At 39.7% G+C, this 26,415-nt stretch overlaps 3 protein-coding genes across 8 annotated transcripts in view; all 3 read right to left on the reverse strand.

Moving 5' to 3' along the window:
• Positions 1 to 355: 355 nt before the first annotated feature.
• hnf4g (hepatocyte nuclear factor 4, gamma) lies at positions 356 to 13,386 on the reverse strand. 4 transcript variants are annotated; one of them, XM_077244742.1, is made up of 10 exons: positions 13,230 to 13,386; positions 7,813 to 7,981; positions 6,616 to 6,710; positions 5,270 to 5,376; positions 4,594 to 4,752; positions 3,486 to 3,573; positions 3,203 to 3,355; positions 2,881 to 3,117; positions 1,043 to 1,156; positions 356 to 877 (listed from the first exon to the last, which is right to left on the reverse strand). In XM_077244742.1, exons 1-10 carry the CDS (start codon positions 13,255 to 13,257, stop codon positions 744 to 746), a joined length of 1,284 nt encoding a protein of 427 aa, XP_077100857.1. In that variant the 5' UTR covers positions 13,258 to 13,386; the 3' UTR covers positions 356 to 743. The 4 variants fall into 4 exon arrangements, with proteins under 4 accessions (XP_077100857.1, XP_077100858.1, XP_077100856.1 ...); XM_077244743.1 differs by having other exon boundaries at positions 4,594 to 4,749; positions 13,230 to 13,384; XM_077244741.1 differs by lacking the exon at positions 13,230 to 13,386 and adding an exon at positions 10,979 to 11,195 and having other exon boundaries at positions 4,594 to 4,749.
• Positions 13,387 to 14,145: 759 nt separating this feature from the next.
• The window catches only part of pign (phosphatidylinositol glycan anchor biosynthesis, class N), a 36,316-nt gene continuing 24,046 nt past the window's right edge, over positions 14,146 to 26,415 (reverse strand). For 2 of the 3 annotated variants that reach the window (XM_077244739.1, XM_077244737.1), the window contains 4 exons: positions 26,316 to 26,389; positions 18,718 to 18,760; positions 18,565 to 18,617; positions 17,805 to 18,444 (listed from right to left, as the gene is read on the reverse strand). In XM_077244739.1, coding sequence (XP_077100854.1) covers positions 18,321 to 18,444; positions 18,565 to 18,617; positions 18,718 to 18,760; positions 26,316 to 26,389 — 294 coding nt within the window. In that variant the 3' untranslated portion in view covers positions 17,805 to 18,320. Of the gene's footprint in view, positions 15,666 to 17,804; positions 18,445 to 18,564; positions 18,618 to 18,717; positions 18,761 to 26,315; positions 26,390 to 26,415 lie in introns of those variants that run through there. The other variant, XM_077244738.1, reaches the window with a different exon arrangement.
• On the reverse strand, positions 14,746 to 15,694 carry gpr141 (G protein-coupled receptor 141). Its single transcript, XM_077244744.1, has one exon. It carries the CDS (start codon positions 15,658 to 15,660, stop codon positions 14,746 to 14,748), a length of 915 nt encoding a protein of 304 aa, XP_077100859.1. The 5' UTR covers positions 15,661 to 15,694.

The raw sequence follows: 26,415 nt of genomic DNA on the forward strand, positions 1-26,415 counted from the left end.
ATTGTTTTGTTATAATTGTATAGGTTCCATGTGTAGCTCACTGTGGCTTTTCACTCAGGGTTTGCTTCAGAAAACGGACAAAAGTTCCAAATTGGGACGTATAAGTATAACATGTCCTAACTACCTCTCTTTTTTCATTTTAATGCTTCATATTTATACAGCTGCCACATGAATCGACTGTAATGAAGGGTCCATTAACATTTGCCAGAATATATATTAGAATATGTGGTGTATATTGATACTTCCCTAAAAGTAGCACATATACAGCATTTATCATGCAACATAGCCTATAACATTTGTAAGTTACTAAACAAACAATACAAATTAATCCATAAATAATAAACAACTCAGACCCAATGTGTATTTATTTATTGTTAAAGGGCACATTTTAAAGCAAAAATTTACATTTCTTGAGTGTTGCATAGTATAATTTTATTAATAAATTAAATCTCGACTTTTTAATAGTACAAAAAAATATCTTGTAACTGACAATAATTTGTTATTAATAAACTAATATTGTCTACATTGACTAGTTTTTAGCGGTAGGAGAAACCAGGTCTGCCAGCAATAAATCTTTCCAATATAATTATTTCAATTTGTGGTGGTCCACTTTGACAATACATTTGGAATGTGTTTGTAAAGTTCTCTTTGGATCAGTTAAACATGTTGAACTGGAGGAGGGGAAGGTGTAACCCACACAATTTACACATACAAACACACAGGGCCAGTGCTAGAGAGGAGGCTCATAGAGGAGGCTCAGGAGAGAGTCTGTTTGGCATGGGCTGTTGCGTTAGCAGGAGAGCCGGGCTGTCGGGGGGCTTGTAGGCCTCCTGGTTCTGTGCTGAAGTGGGAGATGGAATAGGGGTATCTGGGGATGCTGGAGAAAAAACTGAAAAGCTATAAAACACACTTAAAGTAGGCTTGGTATGTCATGAGCGAATTATTCAAATTCAAATATAAAAATAAAATCACTAATGTATGATGTCTGGTCACTGACACTGACTATATTTATGAACGGATAAATAAAAGAAAACATTTTTACCCATCTGCTGTGAGTGTGCAGGTCCTGGTATGGAGCTAATGACTATAGTCTGTCCTGTTAATGGAACCTGAGGGTGACCATTGTGATATAAGTGAGGTTGTTCTGCGGCCAGACCTGCAAAAATAAATTAGATTATTGAGTTACTATTCAAAAAACAGTGTTCAGGAAGTAAGTAAGCCTACAATATTCATATTTGGAGCAGTCAGCTCAAATTTGACGGAAAAATTTCTAATTTACCACATTCATCTGTGCCTGATGCATCACAACCATAAGTAAAGAATAGAAGGTCTGGCTATATGGTGGCAGATATGCTAATTTCAACTTTTAACCACAGATGGTGACAGAGATACCAAAATTACATAGTGAACATTTGAAGTAATATCGGCCCTGTCCCAAATGGAACCCTATGCCCTCACGATCTTCCTCCATATCCACACTTTTGTGACATAATGCCGCTTTGACTGTTGGGAAGAAGTCTGCTGTGGAGCTCACGTGCCCGGCAAAAGTGCACATCGAGGGCGAATATCTACTGCAAATGGGTTGCTCACGAGCATCCTTCTGAAACCTAAAATGACAGCCTACGGTCTTGTGGACTTAACGGACATGCGCACGCATCGGCCATTGTAAGTCCATACGATCACAAGTGCTTATGAAGGGTGCCATTTGGGACAAGGCCATCAAAGTCCCTTTTAAGGCAAGAAATTTCACTCGTCGGCCATCTTTGAAACACCTCTCGGGCAGCTATTTTAGTCATGCAAGTACAGCTCCTGTCTCTTTAAATGGGGAAACATCAAATTCTCCAAAGCTGTTCACCAAGCTTACAACTAAATTTCATATTTGAATCACCAATGCTATCTGACAACAACTGTCTAATGAATTTTTTAATGAAAAGCTCAAATCATGAAAAAAAAAAACATTTTTCAGGCTGGACCGGCCAATGCGCGCCGCACTTGCAATCATTTACTGTTGGAACTTCTTCCAAAAATTGTCTCGCATCCCACAACATTCACTGTCCCGCATCAATACACATCAATACAATACATTACAGTACTATAAACACCACTTCAAACTAATTACAATACATGAATACATAAGTACCTAACTGGCTGTAATGCAACAAATTAATCCTTTCTATTTTTCCTGAACCCTGAGGCCTACTTACACCCCCAACTCTGACTCAATAATTTAAAAGATAGGTGAACAAAAGATTGTGAAACAACTTCTTGAAAAAGATAAAATGTAGGATGGGACTTGATTTTGTTCCTTTTGGAATTGGATTGTGGGATCATTGTTGTTTGCCATTGCTGCGATCTCATGTGAGCGACAGGGTACATGAATTTTTCAAAAATAATGATGTGCATGAATAAACCATTTATAATAAATATTATCACGTCATCAGAGAGAAGTCTGTCATTTACATGGGAAAGATTAAGATATTTTGATGAAATTGTTTTTTAGAAAATGAAACTTGAAGCCATATGCATGGATGAATTTGATTTGACGTAGCATTCATGTCCGTAGCAAAAATTATAAGCCAAAATGTTATACTTGATGTTATAACAGTGTTTGATCAGATCCCTAATGCTTATTATGAGCAATAATTATAGTAATGTTTCCTTTAGCTAGTCTACCATAATCAAATGAAGCCGCTCCAGAAGTAATGTCTTAATATGGTATACAGCGCATACATTATTTTGCCTCATCATTTTACATTTTGCAGTGTAATATGCAGTATTATAAGAGAAAGATCAAGCACACTTGTTTAAGACTAAAGTACCTGCTTTCACCTAATTTAAAAAATGATCATGAAGCATTTTTCTGCTTCACCTCATACTCACCCCCAAGAAGCATCTCCTGCAGCAGGTTATCTATCTTGGCAAGACCAAAAAGCTTGATAAACTGTAGCTGCTCAATCATCTGCCAGGTGATGCTTTGCAGAGTAGGCAGCAGCAGCAAAAGCTCCCCGAATCGCCCACGCGAGTCATACTGCCGGTCATTAATGTAGTCTTCCAGACTCATTTGAACCTGACAGCGCATCGCCTTGATCTTAGAGGGGTCTCTTAAGCTTTTGGCATCTAGAAGAAAAATAGTAACATGTAGGTCTGTGTTTTAAGATAGATATTAAGTGTTAAATTAATGATCTGTTTTATTTGCATATACCTGGATCAAAGAACACAATGGCCTTTAGAGCTGCATATTCATTGTCATCAATTTGGATGTCCTGGAAGGGTAATACCAGTTCATCCAAGACTCGGTTAGATACGCGACCTATTTCCGGCTCAGGGCAGTTTCGGTGGACAACACAGGCATTACCTGCAAGGAAAACAATAAACAAAAGATCCGCTCGAGTTAGTGTGTGTAAGTATGTGTGTGCGTGTGTGTAACTGTCTGTCTATAGCCTAATTATGTTGAAAGGTGAAAATGACTTTCTATTAGAAGTTACCTAGAAGCAAAAGGTCTTTGTATGGCATTGACCTTTTAGCCACACCCAGCAGAAGATGCTCGCCAGCATGAGCTCGTAATAAACCAACCTGTAAAGAAAAAGAGGCCTGGTTTAACAGTTTTCTGTAAACCTACTATAACACAATAAAATGTTATGAAAATATGCTATATTATAAGGAAATACTAAAAAAAAAATACTACTATTAAAAAATTTGGAGTCAGTATGACTAGAGACTCCATTTGAAAAAGACTCTATTTATTTGATCAAAAATACAGTAAAAACAGTAATATTGTGAATTTTTTCTGTTTAAATATATTTTCACCTGCCATTACCCCAGTATTCAGTGTCACATGATCCGTCAGAAATCATTCTTCTAATATGCTTAAGAAACATTTCTTATTATTATCAATGTTGAAAACAGTTGTGTTGCTTAACATTGTTGTGAAAACTGTGCTTTTTTTAGGATTCTTTAATGAATAGGAGGTTCAAACGAACAGCATTTATTTTAAATTGGGTGAACTATCCATTTAAATAGAAATATTTTTGAATATTATACATGTCTTTAATCATTATATATAGTAGATACATTTATTTATTTAATCATTTTGAATGGACTTGATTTTTTGAAACACATAGTGTAGTTATGGTCTCTACCAGCAGAGGGCTAACTCGACAATCCTAACCAGCCAAACATTTGCCTACTACTTGATTTGCAGGTGACAAAATGCTAAATGAGCCATCAATTTTGGTCCAGAAGAGAAAAACTGCAAATTTTTAATGCATTAAAAACTGGTAAAAAATAATTTTGTCAACTTTTAGGAGTATACTACTACCATACAGTAGACCTCAAAGCTAATACACATGAACTAAATAGCATTTTCATCCTTTAAGCTCATACTCAAACATCGGAAGGTTCTGCATGTTCAATAACAATAAATGCAAGGGAGGAAATCCTAAATTTAGAGCAACACAAATAGCATGCTAAATGGAGGCTAAACCAAGTCAGCCATGTGAATAGCAAATATTGAGCTTCGGTGAACGGCCCTGCAATTTAACCCAAGGGCCTGCCCAATTAGCACAGCCAGTGTTGCTTTCCAACGGCCATTACCTGGTCATCAAGTGGCAATTCGCCGAAAGCTGGGATGTATTTAGCCCACTCTACCAGAACAAGCAGCTGTTGCTTCATAGATTCACAGACGTCACTGATAGTGGCTGATTTTTTCTCTGAAACATCAGCAGGGCCCATTGGGCTGGCAGCGTTGATCTGCTGAGAGACAGAAGAATGACGAACTGAATTTACAGTGTCCTCTAAAAATGCTTTTGCACAAGCTGTTGCCTCTCTCCGGGTAAATTCACACAGGTACTCATGCAAATAATTAGAAATGTTGATGACACTCACTGACTGATGCTCAAAGAAAGCAACGCTCATACAAATTACAGTTGTTATTTATCTCTCTTTGTTATTATTAACTACTGAGCAGAACTTCATCAGAGTTACTGATAAAACCTCTCTTCCCTCTTTAATCAGCCCTGTTGCTGGTTAATTTTTGTCTTTGGTGACTATTTATCTCTAGCAGAATGCATTAAACCCATACACCTTTGCTTTAATTGACAATCATGGCAATGATTTATTGCTCAAAAGCAATAAATGTTACTGCCGCAGATACCGTAATATGCATGTTTTTCATTTTCCGTGTCTCTGCCCTTTCCAACTGATGTTCTTTCTCTTTCTTTTTGTGTGTGTGCGTGTGAGCGTTTCGATTAACCTTGATAGGACAGTTTACCTGCTGCGAGAGAGCTTCAGCATGAGCGAGGGCTGTGATTGGTGGCAGATCATGCGTGTCTTGCATGTTCCTCCTAGAGCTGATACGGTCCCGCTCATTCTGCACAGCTTAAAACAAGCACAAACAATTTTTCTGATTAGTGAGCTAATAACAGTTAGGAGTTATTACTGATTAGCCAAGATGACGGGTGTGTTTCTCAAGCTTATTTGCAGAAAATCACACTGCCAAGTAATAACACACACGAATAGCCAAGAAATAAGGGGTTCGCTGGCAGAATGAATCATTCCTTCTAATGTATTTTAATGTCATTAAATGTATAAAGCGTCCAAAATTACCTTTTTGCCACACCTGTTGTGTTTTGCCACATAATGAATTTAATTGGGAAATTTGCCAGCCATAAATATTTCCTACTGGCCATGTTACTTTATTTTGCATTACTTTACTTGCATTACATTTTTTTAATAATTTTATAAATACTTTTCTCTATGCAAACAACCTTATTTTGATGTTTTTTGGATACTTAGTTTAAATTATATTGATTTCGCCTGGCAAATAGCAGCTGAAAATAAATATACTGTCCCTACAAAAAATGTATACAGGTATGTGTGATTTTTTCTTTCTGACATTGAATCAAACTTCAAAAAGATACCTGGTGAGAAAAATTGCCTAAGATTGTTCTTGGTTGGCTATTGGTCTTGGCCAGTCTCATTTTTGTTAGTTTGCTAGTTTAAGAGTAAACAAAACAAAAGAAGATATTTTGAAGAATGTCGGTAACCAAACAGTTGATGGACCCCAGTGACTTCATAGTATTATTTTCAGTGGGGCCCATCAACTGTTTGCTCACTGATATTCTTCTCTAGCAAAAAAGAAAGAAAGTCATACAAGTTTGGAACAACTTGCGGGTGAGTAAATGATGACAGAATTTTCATTTTTGGGTGAGTTATCCCTTTAAGCCAGCTAAGACCAGTAAACAATCTTAGGCTGGTTTAAGCTGTTTTTTCTCTGAAGAAATGAGAAACGATGGTGAGCAAATTAAAAAATAATGCATGACTGTCATACAAAACCCTGCATAAGCTAGAGGTAAAACTTTAACTGACCACAGTCCTGAACAACGTGTACGCACGGAAAGTGAGGTGGAGAGCACATGATCGCCCATCATAAAAGTCTAAGCCAAGGTTATACATCCAATAAACTAAACATCCTTGTGTAATCAGGGCAAGTTTTATGGCATCATCTATTTTACTCACTTGAGTTCCCTCTTCCTTGTAACGCCATGAGATATATGTTCAAGACTGAAGGAAATGGGAGCATTTGTGGGAAAAATTCCATGCATATATAATGTTTACCTTCTTTCTTCATTCCAGCTCGAAAGCATTTGTGAAGTCTGCAGAAACGGCACTGGTTCCGTTTGTCTTTATCAACAACACATTGACGATTAAACCTGCCCAAAAGAAGAAGAAGAAAATATTTCATAAGAGCAAACACCATACTTTGTAAACACCTTGTTAACATTACAGCAATAAATTGTAAATGTGATGAATATAAAAAAGTCTTGGTGTGTTTTGGTCAATTATTTGTAATTAGAACTGGGAACTGTAAGTAATTTAATGTATGTGGTTCTGATTCCAATTTCACTGAAAAATTCCAGTTCCTTAGTCATTCCTTAACGATTCTCTTTTCATTGACAGAAGTAACATCTTATGGTTCAGTGAACTGGTGAAATTCATTACAGTTCAGCTTTAAAAGCTTAATTTTTAAGGCGGCACAATTACATTGTACTTACTTGAATAAGTACTGAGTGTATTAATTAACTACATGTACTACAATGGTTAGTGTTAGGGTTTGGTTTAGGGTTATTTACTTGTAATTATGCATAATTTACTTTTATTACTATAGTAAGTATGTAGCAACGTTTACTACGTCACCTAAAAATAAAGTGTTACCAAAAATAATCCAAACGTTTGTTACAGTATTTATTAATCTTTGTGAGTTCATAAAAATACAACTGTTCATTGTTAGTTCATGTTAGCTCAGGTTCATTAAATAATATACAACGTCTGATATTAATAATGCATTAGTAAATGTTGAAATTAACTGAGATTAACAAATGCTTCAGAGGTAGGCCTATTTTCATTGTTAGTAACTAATGTTAACAAATAGAACCTTATTGTAAAGTGTTTTTTTTTATGTTTGCGGTAACCATTAATGCAACAGAATGTCATTAAAAACAGTTTTATTTAAAAAAAAATAACGATTTCTTAATTTAAAAAATCGGCTCTCGCTTCCCATCTCATACTGTTATTGTTAGCTAAACTTCTTTGAAATGCTTAAACTTTAAAAACCTGGCAACTATAAGTAAAACTGAAATAAAAAATACATTATATATAGTATATATTATATTATATACTATATATAACATATAATATATAGTATGTAATACTAAAATAACACTGAACACATTTTCTTTCCGCCATAAAAATGTTTTTCAATACACAATATTCATTTTACAGTGTGAACATCTCAGCTGGACGAGCGTGATGTACCTGCAGGAGTAGACATGACTCTTCCTGATGCTCCTGCGGAAGAAGCCTTTGCAGCCATCACAGCTAGACGCGCCATAATGTTTACCTGTGGCTTTGTCGCCACAGATTGCGCAGTTGGAGCTAACGCCATTTTCTCCTTGACTGATGCTGGGCTCTGTCGGCATGTTTTCTGTGAACAACAACACGGACAGTCAGGATTGAGATCCTCACAAAACTGTTATTGCCACCAGAACACTTTGGTTTGAGTAGCAAAAACTGTTCATTCAGTAAGCGAGGGCTCAATGATTCACTTGGGTGGCTTTGAGATCTTTTAAAGTAGAGAACCATGTCTGTTGTACATCCAGAACACCAAATAGTAGAAATCTACTGCTGCTAAGCTTCTGGATGCTAAGCTAAGCATGCTAATTCAAGCTAGACTAACAAACACAGAGCCTAGTGAGTCTCATAAAGCTACAACAGGACACGTCGATCAAATCTCGGCCTTTTTACTCGGTCTCTCGATCATAACTACTAATGAGGAGAATAAGGAAGAGTTCTGCATAAGTGAACAAAGGATGCTCATCCTAAAAGACCTTCTAATGCAACAGAGAGTGGCACCCTTCTGTTCATATAGACAAGGATGAGAAATCAATCATTCCTTTGTGCATCCAAAATCATAACATTTCAACAAAAGAAATGCAGCAGGGGACTTTAGCCTTTTATGCGCTGAGACTGATTGGAGCCTCCCGCTGTTGTAGGACAGACTTAATTAGGATTAGCCTCTGTTTTATTGCATAGACAGATACTCAATGGAGATTGACATCTCATGGATAAATGTTAATGTGGGTTGAAAGCAATCTCTTCTGATTTAGTTTATTCCCAAAGTGATTCTTTCTCATTTCAGGATAAAATATCATTTGAATGCAAAGGGCACGTGTGGTCACAGAGAGGCAATTTCATCCTGGCGGCTGTTTGAAGTATTTAGTTTCAGAGTAAGGTGCCACAGAACTTAAAATAAAACAATGAGAAATGGGTTGGGAAACCATTTTACTGCATTCATGGCTTTATGGGCTTAATTAAAGAGACAGATTACTGAAAAATGAAGATTCGGTCATCATTTACTCAACCTCGTGTTGGTCCAAACCTACATGACTTGCTTTCTTCTGCAGAACACAAAAGAAGATATCTTGAAGAATATTGGTAGCAAAACATTTTTGATGACCATTGACTTCCATAATATGGATAAAAAATAAAAAAAACATTTTCAAAATATATTCTTTTGTGTTTCACACAAGAAAGAGATTCATACAGTTTTGGAACGGTATGAGGGTGAGTAAACAATGAACGATTTTTCATTTTTGGGCGAACTATCCATCTAAGCACAGGATGATTAAAGAAAGCTGAAAGAAGCTGTATAAACAATTTAGCCGAATGCGACAAACAATCCATCTCAAACCCTTTCCTACACTATATTAAATTAATACTTTGCATGAAAATGTCAACTCAAAATGTGAGTTTTGCATTTCGCGCATTTTATTAATGCAACACAATGCTCAATTTCACTATTTGAAATCTACTTAAATTTGTAAAACATTAGTTTATCTATTTAATAATTTTTATTCTTTAGACAAGTTTCAGTTCCCAGCATGCTTTCCATGGGACTGGACTGCTTGAGGATGATTCAGTAGTGTAAAATGTTTATTTTTTATTTTATACAACTTAGAATCAGTTATTGTAGATGTTACCACATAAAACATTTTTTGTCAATGCTTACACTAGTTAGCATTTATCTGCAACAGATTCAGTCAAGTTAGTATGACAGATCTAATTGTATTGTTATTTGCTCAACATAAAGTATATGTGTGTACTGATTAGTTTAATTTTAGGAAAATCGAAATTAAGTTCAGCCAAATAATTATTTGTCTAGCTGTCCGTCAGAGAGTGTGTGTTTGCCTTTAAATAGTTTCTATAACAGTTATTTTATGACCTTTCTCTATCTCTGTGTTTAGATGTACTGTAAAGAACTGTAAAGATAACTGGGAAATCTCTACAGCAATTTTATTCTAGGATTAGGTTAATGGAGAACCGAACTGGATAAATCACATCAGATTGTGATGACAAAGTACCTAAAGATATGAACCATGGGTAACCAAAAGGGCCTAGGTTTAAAAGTTAGAAGTGGCAACATTGCACCCTTGACAAATACATTTCCCATGATGCCCCAGGATGACTGTCCCTTCAGTAAATGTACTTTTACGTATTATTTATTACTTCTTCTTTTTTTTTTTTATAAAAGTACAACATAAGATAATGGGACAAACATCCTTTCACGCCTCAAAATGTCCCTCCTCTTATATTAGTTCATTGTTGTTCCTGCTTTGAATTAAAGGGGTAGTTCGCCCAAAAATTTAAATTCTGTGTGTCATAATTTACTCAGCCTCAAGTTGTTCCAAACCTTTAGGAATTTCTTTCTTCTGCTGAACACAAAATAAGATATTTTGAAGAATATGGGTAACCAAACAGTTGATGGGCCCCATTGACTTCCATAGTATGAACAAAAATACTATGGAAGTCCATCAACTGTTTGGTTACTGACATTCTTCTAAATATCTTCTTTTGTGTTCAGCAGAAGAAAGAAATGTATACAGGTTTGTAACAACGTGAGGTTGTGAATGATGACATGATTTTCATTTTTGGGGCGAACTATCCCTTTAACATTGAAGTTGTACAAAATATACTAAACTTACACTTAAATACAGTATATCCCGTTTTGTCTTTTTTTCAACCCACGGAGAACCCTGTCTCTAATCCTGAGACTCAGAACTCTTTTCTCAGGATTTGAGTGAAACCCTCTGTTGAATTTTAAACTGAATGGAAAGACTTTCAAAATAGTTAGCTAACAGTTATCTCCTTTAGGAGGTAAATGATTCTGCTGGGACAAATCATTCCAGACAGTTCAGACAGCTATTAAACCAGCCATGACATGGCGCCTGTCCCCTCCAGTCACACCAAGCCAAATTAACACCCACCTCAGTTAGAATTGACATTAATTCAGTTAACAGTTCAGTAACAGCACTTTAGCAAACACAAAATTGGACCAGAATGATTATAGTCCAAGCAGCATCAACATCATCTGTTACAAAAATACGTTAAAAACTCATTTTTGGACAAAATGCACAGCACTCACCACCACAATAAAGCACCTCTGCATTCTCAAAGCCCAGTGTGCTATAGGTCGGGTCTAGGCCCTCGCAGTAATTGGCTACATCCATGTCCAACAAGGATTTAGGGAGAGGACTTGGTGAAAACTTCATCCCTTCCTTGCTATCTCTACTTAAAGTCGTCCTGGGACAGTGTCTCTAGGAGAGAGCAGCCTTAGGTTGACCATCTCTTCAGAATGCTGATTTGTCATCTTCTAAGACAAGGGAGGAGCCTTGGCCAAGACTCCTCACCTCCTTGCACAGAACTTATCTTCTCCCCTTATCCTATACTTATCACAAGGATGAAGAGATAACGTTTTTCCCCATTTGTTCCAGAGAGAAACCAGAGGTTTTATTGGTGCGGCCCAAACAACAGGCCCTGTTCTCAGGCAAAATGACAGTCTTACAAAGTAATGCACCATCCCTTAACCAAAATATGGCAAAAACTGCAGGACAATACATTTATAAATGCACATTAGGAGAACTAGGAGCTTCCTTTTGTAAACACGATGTTGTAAATCAATGGGGTTTTCTCAGCTTGGGATGTGCCATGGCTTAAAATGAAGAAGCATAAATGTTATGCTTTAATGCTTAATTACATTTACACCATATTTAATAAACTAGATATCTCAGTTACAGCAGCTCTGTTATATTTTATAATGATTATTATAGACATAATTTACATTCATCTGACACAAAAAAAGTTTGACACACGTTTTGCATGTTATTTAAGCTAGACTTAGAGAATCATTTGAATGTAATATTTTGATGAGCCATTTTTTCTTAAATGGATAGTTCACACAAAAATGGAAATTCTGTCATCATTTACTCACACTTGTGCCCTTCCAATAACACAAAAGAAGATATATTTTGGGGGGAAAAAACTTTCTTTGTACAATGGATGTCAATGGGGTCCAATGTTTATTTTGAACCGCAGTGGTTTTCAAATTATCTAATTTTGTGTTCTGGAGAAGTTTGGAAAGTAATGGCAGTCGTTTGTAGGCAAACTATCAGTTTACCTGACAAAATTAGAGTAAAAACATCACAAAAAAGACATCAGTGCAGCACCGACAGCCCTATTCAATGCATGTGCAAAGCCACGAAGGAAACCAAACAAGTGTCTCTGGTCAAAATATAATTTTAAAAACATTCAACTTTAATGAAATACTTTGCCATTTGGGTTCCCTGCAGTTTGTTTAATTTTAGAATATCTATAAGTGTGAAAAATGTTTTTTCTGTACACTAAACTGCTTTACTTTGCTTAAATCTACTATAGAAAGTCAAACAGAATATCACCATTACTGTACAAACAGAGGCTACACCAAAAACAGAAAGACACTTTTTTTTAAATAAATCAGACTTTAAATATTTAACATAAGATTCAGAAAGGACATGGATACTCAACACTGTACAGGTTACATTTTAACTTCACTCCAATAAACAATGTTTAAATGAGGAAGTGCTCAAATGTTCACGTGATAATGTCATCATCTATTTCATGCCCTCTATTTTCAATACATTGCCCTCACTAACAAATCCAATGCAGGGAGACGAATAGGCTACTTTACTTAAAATCATATTTGCAATATACTCTACATTAGTTGATCTATAATACAACTTCCAAAGAAAATAAATTCAAGGTCAAACTTGAACTGCTTAGAAGTAAAATATCACCCCAGGACTGGGGGAAAACTTGCAGTATCAAGGTAGTTGGCTACGTTCAGTTTTGTATTTAAAAAGCCCATTGATATGACTTGTCTAGGCAAGTAGCTACGTAGCTATAATAAATATAGGCTATTACTTAAAATAAATATTTACGTATAATAATAGTAGTAAGGCATATTTTAATGAAAAATGCAAACTAATTATTTGCAAAGCAAAGATAATTGAGAGAACGTAAATGTTGTAAGTATGCTTCTTGAATGTAGCATAAACCTTTTTTATTGACTAGCTATAAAAAAATTAAATAGTAATAATTTAATATAACCACTGCTTATTTGTGCTCACAAATTAAAATCCTTTACAATTTTTTCAAGATTTTTTTTTTTTATAAGACACGAACGACACAGCCTGACTGTTCAAACCGCGCGATATTTTCTTTCCCCATATAGGTAGTAGTAAGGACTTCTTTAAATTCCTATATTCCCAGGTAAAATGTTGAAACAAACGGTTTAATGGTTTATTTTTTTCTTTAACTGACCCACAATTCAACCGCAACTCAAAACTATCAGGTCTTACCTTCTCCACGTCCAACAGCGATTTGCATTAATCCACCAAAACCCAAACGAACATGGGTCAAACTTTTATGCTAATTAAAAATTGTTTCGATGTTGGTAAATTCGAGTAGGCTACATGAATTGTTTAACATGTCATTGGATAATACTTTTGGTGGTGTTGGGGGAGCCTTTCATTAGATCGATTTACTAAACAAACTGAAAGTTGGGTGGAGATGTTAAACAGTAACTAGACCCAATAAAACAGAAGACATGAGTGTTGCCCTTGCGTGGGTTCAGGACGTCAAGAACACGGACATACAGTAGCCTACGAAGCCTATAGGCTGCAAGTAGAAGAATTTGAATTTAGCATTAAATGTTAAGCTTAATACGAATACATATCCTATGTAACATATATTTTTGTATTTTTCATAAAATAAATAAAATAAAATAAAAGCCTGCTTATAAACAATTTGGCTGAACGCTAATAGCCGAAATCATTATTTCAGCCTACAGAACTATAATTTTACCTTTCAACTAGCCAAGCTCCGAATGGGTCTTTGACGTTCTCCAAGTTTACCAGAAAAGGGCGCCAAATCTCTATTTTTCTGTCTTTCAATGAGAGGTCGAGCACCGGTTGGTCATTATATTGTATAGGCTATAATTGAACACAAATCCACGTTTTTATACTTCTACATACACGACTTCTGCATAAGTCTAAATCGTCCCTATAAATGAAACCAATCGACGCTGTTTCACTCGCGAATTATAGCGGCTCACGCTGGTTAAGTTATAGGCCTAAGCCTAAATAACTGGAAAAAATTCTGAGGAAAGTAGTAGGCTACACTAAAATCTTCTTTTGTGTTCTGCAGAAAAATAATAATCCATACAGGTTTGGAACAACTTGAGGGAAAGTAAGCTAAATGATGACAGAATTTCCATTTTTGGGTGAAATCCCTTTAATAGGCCATTTAAAATTAAATGTGTGGTAGAAGTACTTTTTGTAAGTGTATGTACGAAGCTTCCGTGTCTTTTTTTCCATTTATTTTTATCACAGCTTACACAGTTAACAATTAGTAGCCTATAGTAATTTCCTATATGCCCTATTATGACACAGACATAGACTAGGCCTACAGTTAATGTCATTGTTTTCTTGTGAAACATTTTAGTTGAACAGTCTGTTTTTTAAATGTTACAAGTTTCACAACGTTCAGAGAACATTAAAAATGAATGTTTGCAACATATGCAAACGAAAATAGAACAACATAGAAAGTTCCCAAAATGTTAGAAAAACCAAGAAAAAGTTTTTTAAAACATTGTATAACTGGACGTTTTAAATGTTTAGAGATCATAATGTTTTCATAACTTAATAAACGTTAGCTGAACGTTAATTAAATCTTTTTTTTTTTGTCAGATGGGGTGCTCATTTAGGCTACCTTTATTGTCACCGTATTAGAATTATTACTCTCGTTTCCTGTAGAAAAAGTTTCCATTTTCACATCTGCAGACCGTGATTGATGGTCAATAGGCTACCCACAGCTTTAGGTCCAGCACACCTGACACACGTTCTTCCCTGTGAACGTCAGCATGTCGAAACACGTAAGTCCCGTGATGGCCAGAAACACTTCATTTATCGCATGTAGATCTTTAGTGTGGTTCAGGTATTGCAGCCGAAAAAGGTGGTATGGTACCAGGCAGGTGAGCAAGATAAGTACAAAGGTGAGGTTTTTTATTTGGACCCAAAACTCCTGCTGGGAACGACTGGCCCCTCCGTACTTGCGTACCATAACGTGCAGGATGATCGCCTGGATGCAGGTCTGAAAACCCGACACAATGATAATAAAGATGGACAGAATCATGTTCAGGGCGTAGACGGGCTTGTTATTTAACACATTCTGAAATTTAAAGCACTGTTTTTGTGTGGCGAAATCATCAGTGCCATCAGACTTATTGCCGTATTGAGACAGCACGAGGGGTAGCATGATGAGCAGAAGTAAGAACCACACTAAAACGCTCGCGCCCAGTGCGTGCAGCCGCCTGTAAAACTCAGTCCGTTGCGTTTTCTTGTAGTATTGCAGGAAACGAAGGGTGAGAATGATGGTGTAGATTGTAAACACCATGTATATGTGGATATGCACCATGGCGCTGACCAGTTTACACATCCCCGGACTCAGGCTCCATGTTTGAAACGCGAAATAGTAGATTCTGAATGGCACGGTGAGCAGGAACAGAAAATGTGCGATCATCAGGTTCAGGAAGGCGATGGTGGTTAACGAGCGAATGTTGGTTTTTAACAAGCTGATCATGAGACCCAAGCCTGTGATGCCCACCAGAAGCACGACAGAGTAGATGACTATCAGGGCGATTCTGTAGGGCTCAGGGAGGTGGGCTGAGGGGGTTGAAGTGGTGGATGTCACTGCGAGGCTGGTGTTGGTGGTGATGGTGTTGTTCGCCATGGTCCCTAGAGAGAAAACACACTGGAAGTCAAAGAATAGTGTGATGAAGTTATTCAACACGTGGAAAAGACATCTGCATTGTTTCTGGAATAGTTAAACTCACTATTAGGCTACATTGTATAAAAAATTTTTTTTTTAAATTATCACGTGTATGTTCCACAAAAAGTTCCTTTGATGTTATGAGTTTTAACTCAGTTTTATTCATTAGTAATTATTCAAAGAGATTAAACTTAAAAGGAGAGTTAACCCAAAAATGTTTAACTTTCTCACTTCTGTGGAATAGGCCTACATACGATATTTTTAATAACACTGGTTTACAAAACACACATTCCTCAAAATATTTTATTTTATGTTCACAGGGGGGAAAAAGAAAGCCATACAGGTTTGGAAGGACAGGGATGTTTTCTATTTAAGGTGTTACCATATTACCACTAGTTTCCATTTTTTAACAGTTAACTCCATTAGTTAACATGACCGAACGATTAAAAAAAAATACTTCTAGCCTTTATGAAAAGCGTGCATTAATCTTAATGTTAATTACAATATATAGCCTATTACTAATACAGTATTCAAACCAAAGCTTCTGTTATTATTTAATTGACGTGCAGCTAACATTAATTATTTGAATTGTTCAATTTTTAAGTAACGTTAACAAAGATTAATAAATACTGTAACAAATGTATTGCTCATTGTTAGTTGATGTAAGTTATGCATTCATGTTAACTAAGGATCTTACTGTAAAATATTACCAATGACAGTGTTTTTGCAGAAACAGGTCAATAAAAAGCTAATATGCATGTCAATATATTTTGTAAACCCTAGTTCCATTCCTTTAAACTTTAATTTTGAATACTTTGCGTAAATATACAAAATATTAATAATTTTAAGCTCATTCGAATGTGCCACGCCACAATGTAGCTATACATTTATGGTGGTTCTTTTTCCTTCAGAAAAACAACTGATAGCTAGACATTTCAACTATATTTTACAACACAGTGCATTTAAAATGTTAAAATTAGTTTACATAATCAAAATGAACAGCTTAATGAGAGATTGAAGCACGATACGTACCCTCAGAGCAAATACACAGAAGTCGGAGATGCAGATCAGATGAGGAAGTAAGGTAATGTGTTTGTTGCTTCTGCAACTCGTTCAGTAACCACTATTTTAGCACATTCTCTCGACGAGGAGGACGGACTTCTGGGTGTTTCATGATTCACAGTTACACATTTGACTCTTCAGTTTAGGTGGCCAACCTCAAAAACAATGAAAGTTACACTACCCAACCAACCACTCTGTTGTTGTTTTTAGATTCCAGTTATGATGAAATACTCCTAGACCACAGTCATCTAGCATTTCTGTTCTTTTATAGTCTGAATGTATTGTAATAGTGCCTCTTAAAATGATCTCTTAGTAGAAATTACAGGTGTCAAATCTTAAAATCACTCCATTCTTGGGACTAGACTTCAGCTGAGAAGCGAGGTTTGTGGTTTTTGGTTTTCCCCTGCATGTTTGTCACAGCTGCAGGTGGAGTGGGGGGTTAGGACAGGGTTATGCTTTAGTATAAAGTTATAAATGGATATTGATTTTCCCAATTTTTTTGTTACAAAATATAACAATATTTACGTAAGATAACATATGTAGGTAAATAAAACTATATAATGTCATAATGTTACATTAGATAATGTAATGCATAGTTAATGCTATTAATGGCAGTTATGTTTAAACTACATCTCTTATGCTCAACAAGGTTGCGTTTATAATACAGTAAAAAAAAGTAACATTGTAAATTATTAAAATTTAAAATAACTGCTTTCTATTTGTAATATTTTTAAAAATTGAATTTATTCCTGTGATGGCAAAACTGAATTTTCAGCACATTGTCACATTAAACTTAAAAAATAATTTTAATATACTGATTTGGTGCTACATTTCTTATTATTATCAATGTTGAAAACTGTTGTGCTGCTAATATTTGTGTGGGAAACCTTAATAAAATTTTTTCAGGATTCTTTAATCAATATGAAGTTCAAAAGAACAGCATGTATTTAAAATAGAAATCTTTTTCTACCCCAACATTTTGAAAAGTAATGTATTTTTCCTATGTATTTTATTTGAACTTGGTGCTGACAAAGATCAAAGTCAGTGTTTTTGTGGATTTTATTTAAAACATGGCATGACACTTAACATAAGGGTTTATTCTAAATAAATAATTTTGCACATTTACACAGAAATATTAAAAATACAGTATTCTAAAACTACACATTTACCATAATACCATCTGAGAATTAGATCCCAGTTAAAATCAGCTGTCATATCAGTACAGTAACATTCCTCAACTTTGGCATAAATCATACAGTACATAATCAAGTACTTTCCCTTTAACCTGTGCCTGTCTTGAGGTGTTGCTGTATTAATAACAGATCACTTTTCTTATTAATTATATCAAACAGAGTCTTCCTCTTACAGTTTAAAATGCAGAGTCATATACGTCTTAAGTAATATTGATGTTAAGAAATTCTCAGAAACAGGAAGACCCAATGCTGAACATCAGTCAAATGACTGTGCAGTTGGATGTTTGTTTGTTTGTTTGTTTGTTTGTTTGTTTGTTTTTTGCACCTTGTAAACATTAGGAGGGAGGTCCAGGTGTGAGGTCATCATCACCTAAAGTGCATCTTTCGTTTCTGTCCAATGATGATTCTCTTGGAGGTTAAAATGTGCGTCATGACACTCAGCAACATGAGGAAGATGGTCATGGACATTACGATGACATAGTGACTAATACTGCAACACAGAAGAAATATGTTATCATATTTGTGCATTTACACACATGCAATGACCAAAAGTGAGCTTCTGTTTCACATAGTTAACAAGATGAAAGCTAAAACAATACAGTTAACCCACCTAGTTCCTATGTCAAGCCAGCTTCCATAATCTTTTACTAAGAAAAAGAAGTGCTGGTGAAAAAGAATAGAAATATTAAAATAAAATGATTAATAAAAATAAGTATTTTATGCAATAATAAAAGATTTCATTTATTCTCTATGCTAAGCTTACCAGTGCCATCAAGTCTGAGATGACAAGCACAACGAGGAAAAGGCTAGAAAACAAATGCAAACAAATTTCATGTGAACCTATGCAAAATAATGTTATAAAACTTTTTATATATACAAATACATTTTTTGTTCCCTTTCGAGAGGTCTCTCCTATTGCGTAAGTAGCTTACGCTATGGGAAAACTCCTTTTCTCGAGAATATTGAAGTCTTTATGTAAAACGCATTGCAGCTGCACAGCTGACAGCAATGAACGAAGGCAGCTCGGTCATTGGCTGTGCTGCGGCAACTTGCTCGAACCAATGACGGGGCGACTCTGAATGCGCGACCAATGAGCGCGCTTCGCGCCCGCGCGCGTCAGAGCCCGCCAAGATGGGCGTGGCCAAGAGCTATATATTGGGCGCCCCGTCATGAGAGTTCTTTAGATTTAATCTCCTTCAGCGAACACCTTCTTCGCTGGATCCTCCGGATTATTGAAGCTTCGCCGTCGAAAAGCATACCAGCGGGATTTGCTACGAGGACGTCGGCACCTTCAGCCGCCTTCTAACGCGATCCTACTGAGCCATCCGGCGTACTGCTCACGCGAGTATTTACATCTGTTCGCTCTGCGACACTTGTAAAAGAGCAAATTTTCCAAGGCGTTGTTTCAAATGCCTTCCTGCGCGTCGTGCAGAGACCTTCTCCCGGACGGGGATCGTCACATCATCTGCGCTCGCTGCCTGGGCCGGGACCACGCAGAAGCTGCTTTGACCAAGGGCGGATGCCCCGAATGTGACGACCTGGGTCTCTCCGCACTGCGGGCTCGCCTCGCCGCTTTCGCCGTGAGCGAGCCCATCGCCGCCATCCCTCTGTTCGAGCCGCGCACTAAGAAAAAGCGCCTCTCACAGAGGCTTCCTGAACCTGAGCTCAGTGACGTCACGCCGAGCCAGTCTCCGCGTGCTTCACCGCCGCTCTTGCCTTCCCCACCGCCGGTTCAGTTCACCCATCCGGACCCACACCCCTCTAGCAGAGCGGTGGGCCTTGTGACTTTCGGCGCGTCCGAGGACGACGGGGGAATGGATGACAGCTTGTCAATCGACGCTGCATCGGACGACTGGCCGGGCTCCACTCTCGACCCCGCCCCGTCGACGCTAGCTAGCGCGAGCGGGGGCTCCACCATGGATAGCGAGATTATCCGCGTTCTCTCTAAGGCCGTGGAAGACCTCGGGCTCGATTGGTCTTCTCCCGAAGAACCAACCCGGAGCCGACTGGATGAGTGGTTTCTGCAGGGGCGCCAGCAGGCCCCTCGGCAAAGGCCTTCTCCCTTCTTCCCGGAAGTTCACGACGAACTCACCAAGTCGTGGAAAGCCCCCCACTCTGTGCGCCTAAAGCCTTCTTTTTCTTCCTCGCTCTCCTCTGTGGACGGCGCAAAGGAAAGAGGCTACGAGGGAACACCGCCCCTCGAGGAGGCCGTGGCCAATCATCTCTGCCCGCCCTCCACCACCGGATGGAAAGCCAAAGCTTCCCACCCCTCGAAGCCCTGCCGCACTACTTCAGCTCTCGCCGGTCGCGCCTACGCCGCCGCCGGCCAAGCTGCATCAGCGCTTCACTCTATGGCGGTACTTCAAGTGTTCCAAGCCAAGCTTCTCCGCTCTATGGACGAGTCTGGCCCCGAACCCGAAGCCTTTAAGGACCTACGCAGCGCGACTGACATAGCCCTGCGAGCCACGAAGGCCACCGCCCAGACTATCGGCCGTGCCATGGCTAATTTGACTGTTCTCGAGCGCCATCTGTGGTTGACTCTGACTGAGATGAAGGACGCGGATAAGGCGCCATTTCTCGACGCGCCTATCTCCACCAGCGGGCTGTTTGGACCGGCGGTTAAGGGTTTCGCCGAACGCTTCACTGAGGCCCAGAATGCTTCACAAGCTATGCGGCATTTCCTGCCCAAGCGCTCCAGCTCATCGCAGAGCAGACAGAGGCCGCCGCAGCGGGCTAGAACAGCCCCCACCGCCTCTCAGCCCGCGCCTCAGGCCATGAATGTAGATCACGTGCCTACGGTCATGTACGCACCACTACACACAAGCACTGTTCACACAGTTATAAATTCATCCCCAGTAAAAGCGGGAAACATTATAAAAGTGACGCGTGTGCCTACCACTGTTTATGCACCCCCACTTATAAACACTGTCCTTACAGTGTCAAACACAACCCCAGCCCAGGCTGCGAGTTTTACAGACATAGCGCGCGCTGCTGTAATCACACACGCGCCCATTCACTCAGCTGCTCAGCGCGCGCCCGCGCCTCTGAGAGCTATGAGCTCAGGCGATTCGCTGGCCGGGTCCCTGCGTCACAGCGGCCCGCCCCTAGCCTGTATTCAGCCCATATCTGTACACGCAGCGGCATGGGAAAATATTCCAGATATGCCGAAATGGGTATTGAATATAGTAAAGCACGGATACTCGCTCCAGTTCGCTCGCAGACCACCACGTTTTACGACTGTGGTCGAGACGAAAGTGAGAAAAGAGTGCTCACATGTTCTACGCACCGAGGTGCGCAAACTAATAGAAAAGGGCGCTGTGGAAACTGTTCCCCCCTCTCTGAGCGAGGCAGGTTTTTACAGCCGCTATTTTCTCGTCCCGAAAAAGGATGGCGGTCTCCGCCCCATCCTAGATCTCAGACACCTGAACAAAGCACTAATGATTCGCTCGTTCAGAATGTTAACAACCAAGCATATCCTCGCGCAAGTACGCCCAGGAGATTGGTTTCTCTCAGTGGATCTGAAAGATGCTTACTTTCACATTCCAATAGCGCCTCATCACAGGCCGTTTCTGAGATTCGCTTTCGAGGGACAGTCGTACCAGTACACAGTACTTCCGTTCGGCCTGTCCCTGGCTCCCCGTACATTCACGAAATGTATGGATGCAGCACTTTCCCCCCTAAGGCGAAGGGGAGTGCGAATACTGAATTATCTCGACGATTGGCTGATTCTAGCACAATCAGAGAGTCAGTTAATAACACACAGATCTTGGATTATCAGCCATTTAGAATGCCTGGGTCTAAGAATCAATTTTGCAAAAAGCATAGGATTTCTTTCCTGGGAATAGTTCTAGACTCGATGCAAATGACAGCGCGTCTCTCATCAGAGCGCGCGCTCACCATCCGGCGCCTTGCAACATCATTCAGGGCGGGCGCGCTCGCCCCCGTCAAGCGGTTTCAGAGGATGCTCGGTCTCATGGCCTCAGCATCGGCCGTACTCCAGCTAGGATTGTTGCATATGCGCCCTCTCCAACGCTGGCTCAAGAGCCGCGTCCCTACTCACGCGTGGCGTTCGGGCCACCTTTTAATCAGAGCGAACCACGGCTGTATAAAAGCCCTGACGCACTGGAAAGCCGCCGACTGGTACCAGTCAGGCGTGAGTCTGGGTGTGAACACAAGGAGAAAGATGATAACGACAGATGCCTCCAAAATAGGTTGGGGGGCCCTTTACGAGGGCAGGCCTGTCTCCGGCTTTTGGTCAAACCCGGAGAAGCGCCTACACATAAACTGTCTGGAAATGAAAGCGGTCGCTTTGGCTCTCAGAGCCCTGCTCCCACAGCTGAGAAACGAACACGTCTTGGTCCGAACGGACAACATGACGGTAGTATCGTACATAAATCGCCAGGGTGGACTCAGGTCGAGCTCCATGCATTCAATGGCCAGGAGACTCATTTTATGGTCCCAGCACAACTTGCGCTCGCTGAGAGCAGCGCATGTGCCAGGTGCCCTGAACCAGGGGGCGGACATGCTATCCAGAGACAAAACTCTCCCAGGAGAATGGGCTCTCAACCCGCTGACGATTCACTGGTTATGGAAAACCTTTGGCAAAGCGGAGACCGACCTCTTCGCCTCCAAGGAGAACGCGCACTGCCCTCTTTTCTTCACGAAAAGCATGGATGCGCTCGCCCAGAGCTGGCCGAGCCGTCCCTTATATGCCTTTCCCCCGATCGCGATGCTACCGCAGGTCATCAGTCGGGTCAGAGAGGAGAAAGACGCAGTGCTGCTGATAGCCCCACTCTGGAAGAACCAAACATGGTTTCCAGATCTGATGCAAATGCAATCTGCACCACGGCCGATTCCACTGAGGCCAGACCTCCTCAGTCAGGCCAACGGGATGATATTTCATCCCCGCCCCGATCTGTGGGCCCTTCATGCATGGCCCCTCAACGGGTTCCCAGGAACCTCACGAGCGGAGCACTAAAAACCATCGCTGAGGCGCGGGCGCCCTCCACGAGACGCTTATATGCCCAGAAATGGAAAGTGTTCAGTGTCTGGTGTAATGCCAAGGGCCTGAACCCTGAAACATGCGAGATTACGAACGTACTCGCTTTTCTACAAGGGCTTCTGGAGGCGGGCCGCGCCCCCTCCACGCTCAAAGTATATGTGGCGGCCATCACAGCATCACACGACCCTGTAATGGAACGTCCATTGGGAAGAAACGACCTAATTATTCGTTTCCTAAGGGGCGCTAGGAGGATGAACCCTTCACGCCCCCCCTCAGTGCCGATCTGGGACCTAGCTACTGTCCTAGACGCTCTTAAAGGGCCTCCGTTCGAACCACTCCGAACCGTGCACCTTAAACAGCTCTCGCTCAAGACTGCGCTCTTGCTGGCACTCGCCTCGGTCAAGAGAGTGGGCGACCTGCACGCGCTTTCGACAAGCGCTGCCTGCCTAGAATTCGGACCTAACGAATGCAGGGTCGTCCTTAGACCGAAACATGGGTATATTCCTAAAGTGCTCACCACTCCCTTCAGAGCACAGGTTATCTCCCTAACTGCGCTATCGTCCCCAGCAGACGAACACGACGCTAATCTACTCTGCCCCGTTAGGGCTCTCAGAGTGTATTTGGAGTGTTCTGCCCTATTCAGACAGACAGAACAACTGTTTGTATGCTTTGGCGGCCGTACGAAAGGTTCCGCCGTTTCAAAGCAGAGAATCTCTCACTGGATAGTTGAAGCTATAGCGCTGCCTTATGAAGCTAAGGGACTTCAATGCCCCTGGGGAGTCAAAGCACACTCCACCAGGAGTGTGGCTTCTTCCTGGGCATGGTCGAGCGGGATACCGATCGAGGATATTTGTGCGGCGGCAGGCTGGGCCTCACCGTCCACATTTATCAGGTTCTACAACCTACAGGTCCCGACACTGCATTCCAATGTACTATCAGCATGATGCTAGTTGAACTACGAGTTCGTATCTAGATTATGTATGTGCTTGTGTCACACTGAGCGCCTTCTAGCCGCTCTGTATTCTTTCCCACATATAAAGCTCGCCTCTGCCGGCTAGTTGGATGATAACTTTGCTTTTTTAGCTCAGGCACCTGCCTCTGGCTATCATAAGGCGAAGTTCAGCACGCACGGCGTTTTGCATGGTGTTCCCATAGCGTAAGCTACTTACGCAATAGGAGAGACCTCTCGAAAGGGAACGACTCGGTTACTAACGTAACCTCGGTTCCCTGAGAGGAGGGAACGAGTATTGCGTAAGCTGCCGTGCTTGTGCTTGGTTAGTTCGCTTCAGTCGTTTTAACCTAAAGAACTCTCATGACGGGGCGCCCAATATATAGCTCTTGGCCACGCCCATCTTGGCGGGCTCTGACGCGCGCGGGCGCGAAGCGCGCTCATTGGTCGCGCATTCAGAGTCGCCCCGTCATTGGTTCGAGCAAGTTGCCGCAGCACAGCCAATGACCGAGCAGCCTTCGTTCATTGCTGTCAGCTGTGCAGCTGCAATGCGTTTTACATAAAGACTTCAATATTCTCGAGAAAAGGAGTTTTCCCATAGCGTAAGCTACTTACGCAATACTCGTTCCCTCCTCTCAGGGAACCGAGGTTACGTTAGTAACCGAGTCGTTCTGCCTGTGCAGGAACAAATAGAGTCCTGCACAACATATATCATGGCAACGACTTAAAAATACGTTCTCTCATTTTAGTAAATCGTGGCCATGCTGAACTAATTTGTTCCCTCGTTTTGCTTCAACTAAAACAAGGGAACGATTTACCGTAGTACAATGTGGCCAAGAAGATGTTCATGTCTTTCTTTTTTCCGTTGAAAAGACATTAAGGTTTTTGAGGAAAACCTTCTAGGATTTTTCTCCATATAGTGGACTTCAATGGGGTATAACGGTTTGAAGGTCCAACTTGCAGTTTCAATGCAGCTTCAAAGGGCTCTACATATATTTAAAATATTTATTTTTGGTGTTTTTGCCTTTTATTAGGATAGGACAGTAGCTAGACAGGAAATTGGGTGGGAGGGAGAGAGAGAGGGATCGGGAAAGGTAAAAGAGCCAGGACTCGAAATCGGGTCTCCCGAAGCACAACAGGCTTACATATTTGCGCACTTGCCCACAAGTCTATCGGCGCCGACCATAAGTGTATTATATTTGAGTAAAAAGCATATGCTCAGTAATACCTATGGCTTATCCCAAATACTACAAATTGCACACTTTGTCTTTAATAACAAATGCACATTAATAAACAAATAATACTTAGCTATACTTTGTACAAAATACTATTGTATACTATAATGTATTTTGAATGTATGCTGTTCAAAGTTAAAATATAGCTAAAATATATTTTTAATAAAGTGCAAATAGATACACTTTTAAAAAATAAACTGAATTTTTAATTCAAGTATATTTTTCTAAAATATATTTTTAGAAAATATACTAAAGTACAATTATATTAAAGTGTGTTAAAAGTTGTATTGTGAAAATAGGTAAAAGCATGACGCTAATATACTTTTAATATATTTAAAGATAGTAAAAAAAATGTGTTAGTATATTTGCAATGTACTATTGAAAAAGGAAATATATTTCAAATTCAATAAAGTATACTTTTTTTACTAGGGCAAAATTCCATGTTCACCATTGTAAATTTTCCTGTAAAAAAACCCTGTTTTACAACATTTAAGAAAGAAATGGAGCTTCATATTGACTCAATTAGATTTTCTATGTAGCAAAAAGCAGTTCAAATTTGTAAATGTTTCAATGTCTTTATGTAGATCTACATTAATCCCTAGTCTGCAACTCGGTTACATTTGTTGTATTTTATTCTATACTGCAGTATTTGTAACATACTCTTTTGTTAATAAAAAAAAAGTCAAGGACACACGCCATTTACAAAAAATAAATAAAGGTAAAACAACGATGTCAGACGATTTTGAAGTTGGAGGAGAAAACGAGAGTTTTTCACCCTACCCTACCTTTTTGAACCGACTCATTACGTAATGCGTAATACATCTTGGATGACGTGAGGGTGAGTAAATTATCAGAATATTTTAATTCTGAAATGAGCACGTAAAAAAGGTAAATTATTAGTAAAATGTGCTGACGTATTAGCAAGTTGTGGGAAGGGATTGTTAATTTGTAGCCACGATTTACATATCTTTTTTCAGCATGTCCACAGGGCTCCATAGTTAATTTTTTTGTTTAATCAAATACACTTGATTCCAAAGCCCTGATGAACAAGGAAGTGAGGGGCTTGAGCCCAAAAATAGCTCATCCTATAAGTAGTCAGTCTGCAGCAAATGTGCACAAACAAAGAAAGACCTGCTGGTTTTCTGCTCTACTAATTATTCTGCAGTGCAAAGTACCTTCGCGATGAGAGCTGGGTTGACACTTGAATGCTTTCGAATGTGCACATCACAATAATGAATGGAATTAAAACCTGAAAGAGGACAAAACAGTGAAAAG

This window comes from Siphateles boraxobius, unplaced genomic scaffold, assembly GCF_051911475.1.
Source record: "Siphateles boraxobius isolate OS27281-9 unplaced genomic scaffold, OSU_SipBor_1 26, whole genome shotgun sequence".
NCBI classification, from domain to species: Eukaryota; Metazoa; Chordata; class Actinopteri; order Cypriniformes; family Leuciscidae; genus Siphateles; species Siphateles boraxobius.

Bases quoted from the DNA above. Each gene is read 5' to 3' on its own strand.
- gpr141 (XM_077244744.1), bottom strand. From the start codon at position 15,660: ATGGCGAACAACACCATCACCACCAACACCAGCCTCGCAGTGACATCC.
- hnf4g (XM_077244740.1), bottom strand. From the start codon at position 11,105: ATGAAGTTTTCACCAAGTCCTCTCCCTAAATCCTTGTTGGACATGGAT. The intron at 3,574-4,593 runs GTAATGGCCGTT...TTTTCTTTACAG, and splicing joins AATTGCCACTTGATGACCAG to GTTGGTTTATTACGAGCTCA. The intron at 3,356-3,485 runs GTAACTTCTAAT...TTTTCCTTGCAG, and splicing joins CAAAGACCTTTTGCTTCTAG to GTAATGCCTGTGTTGTCCAC.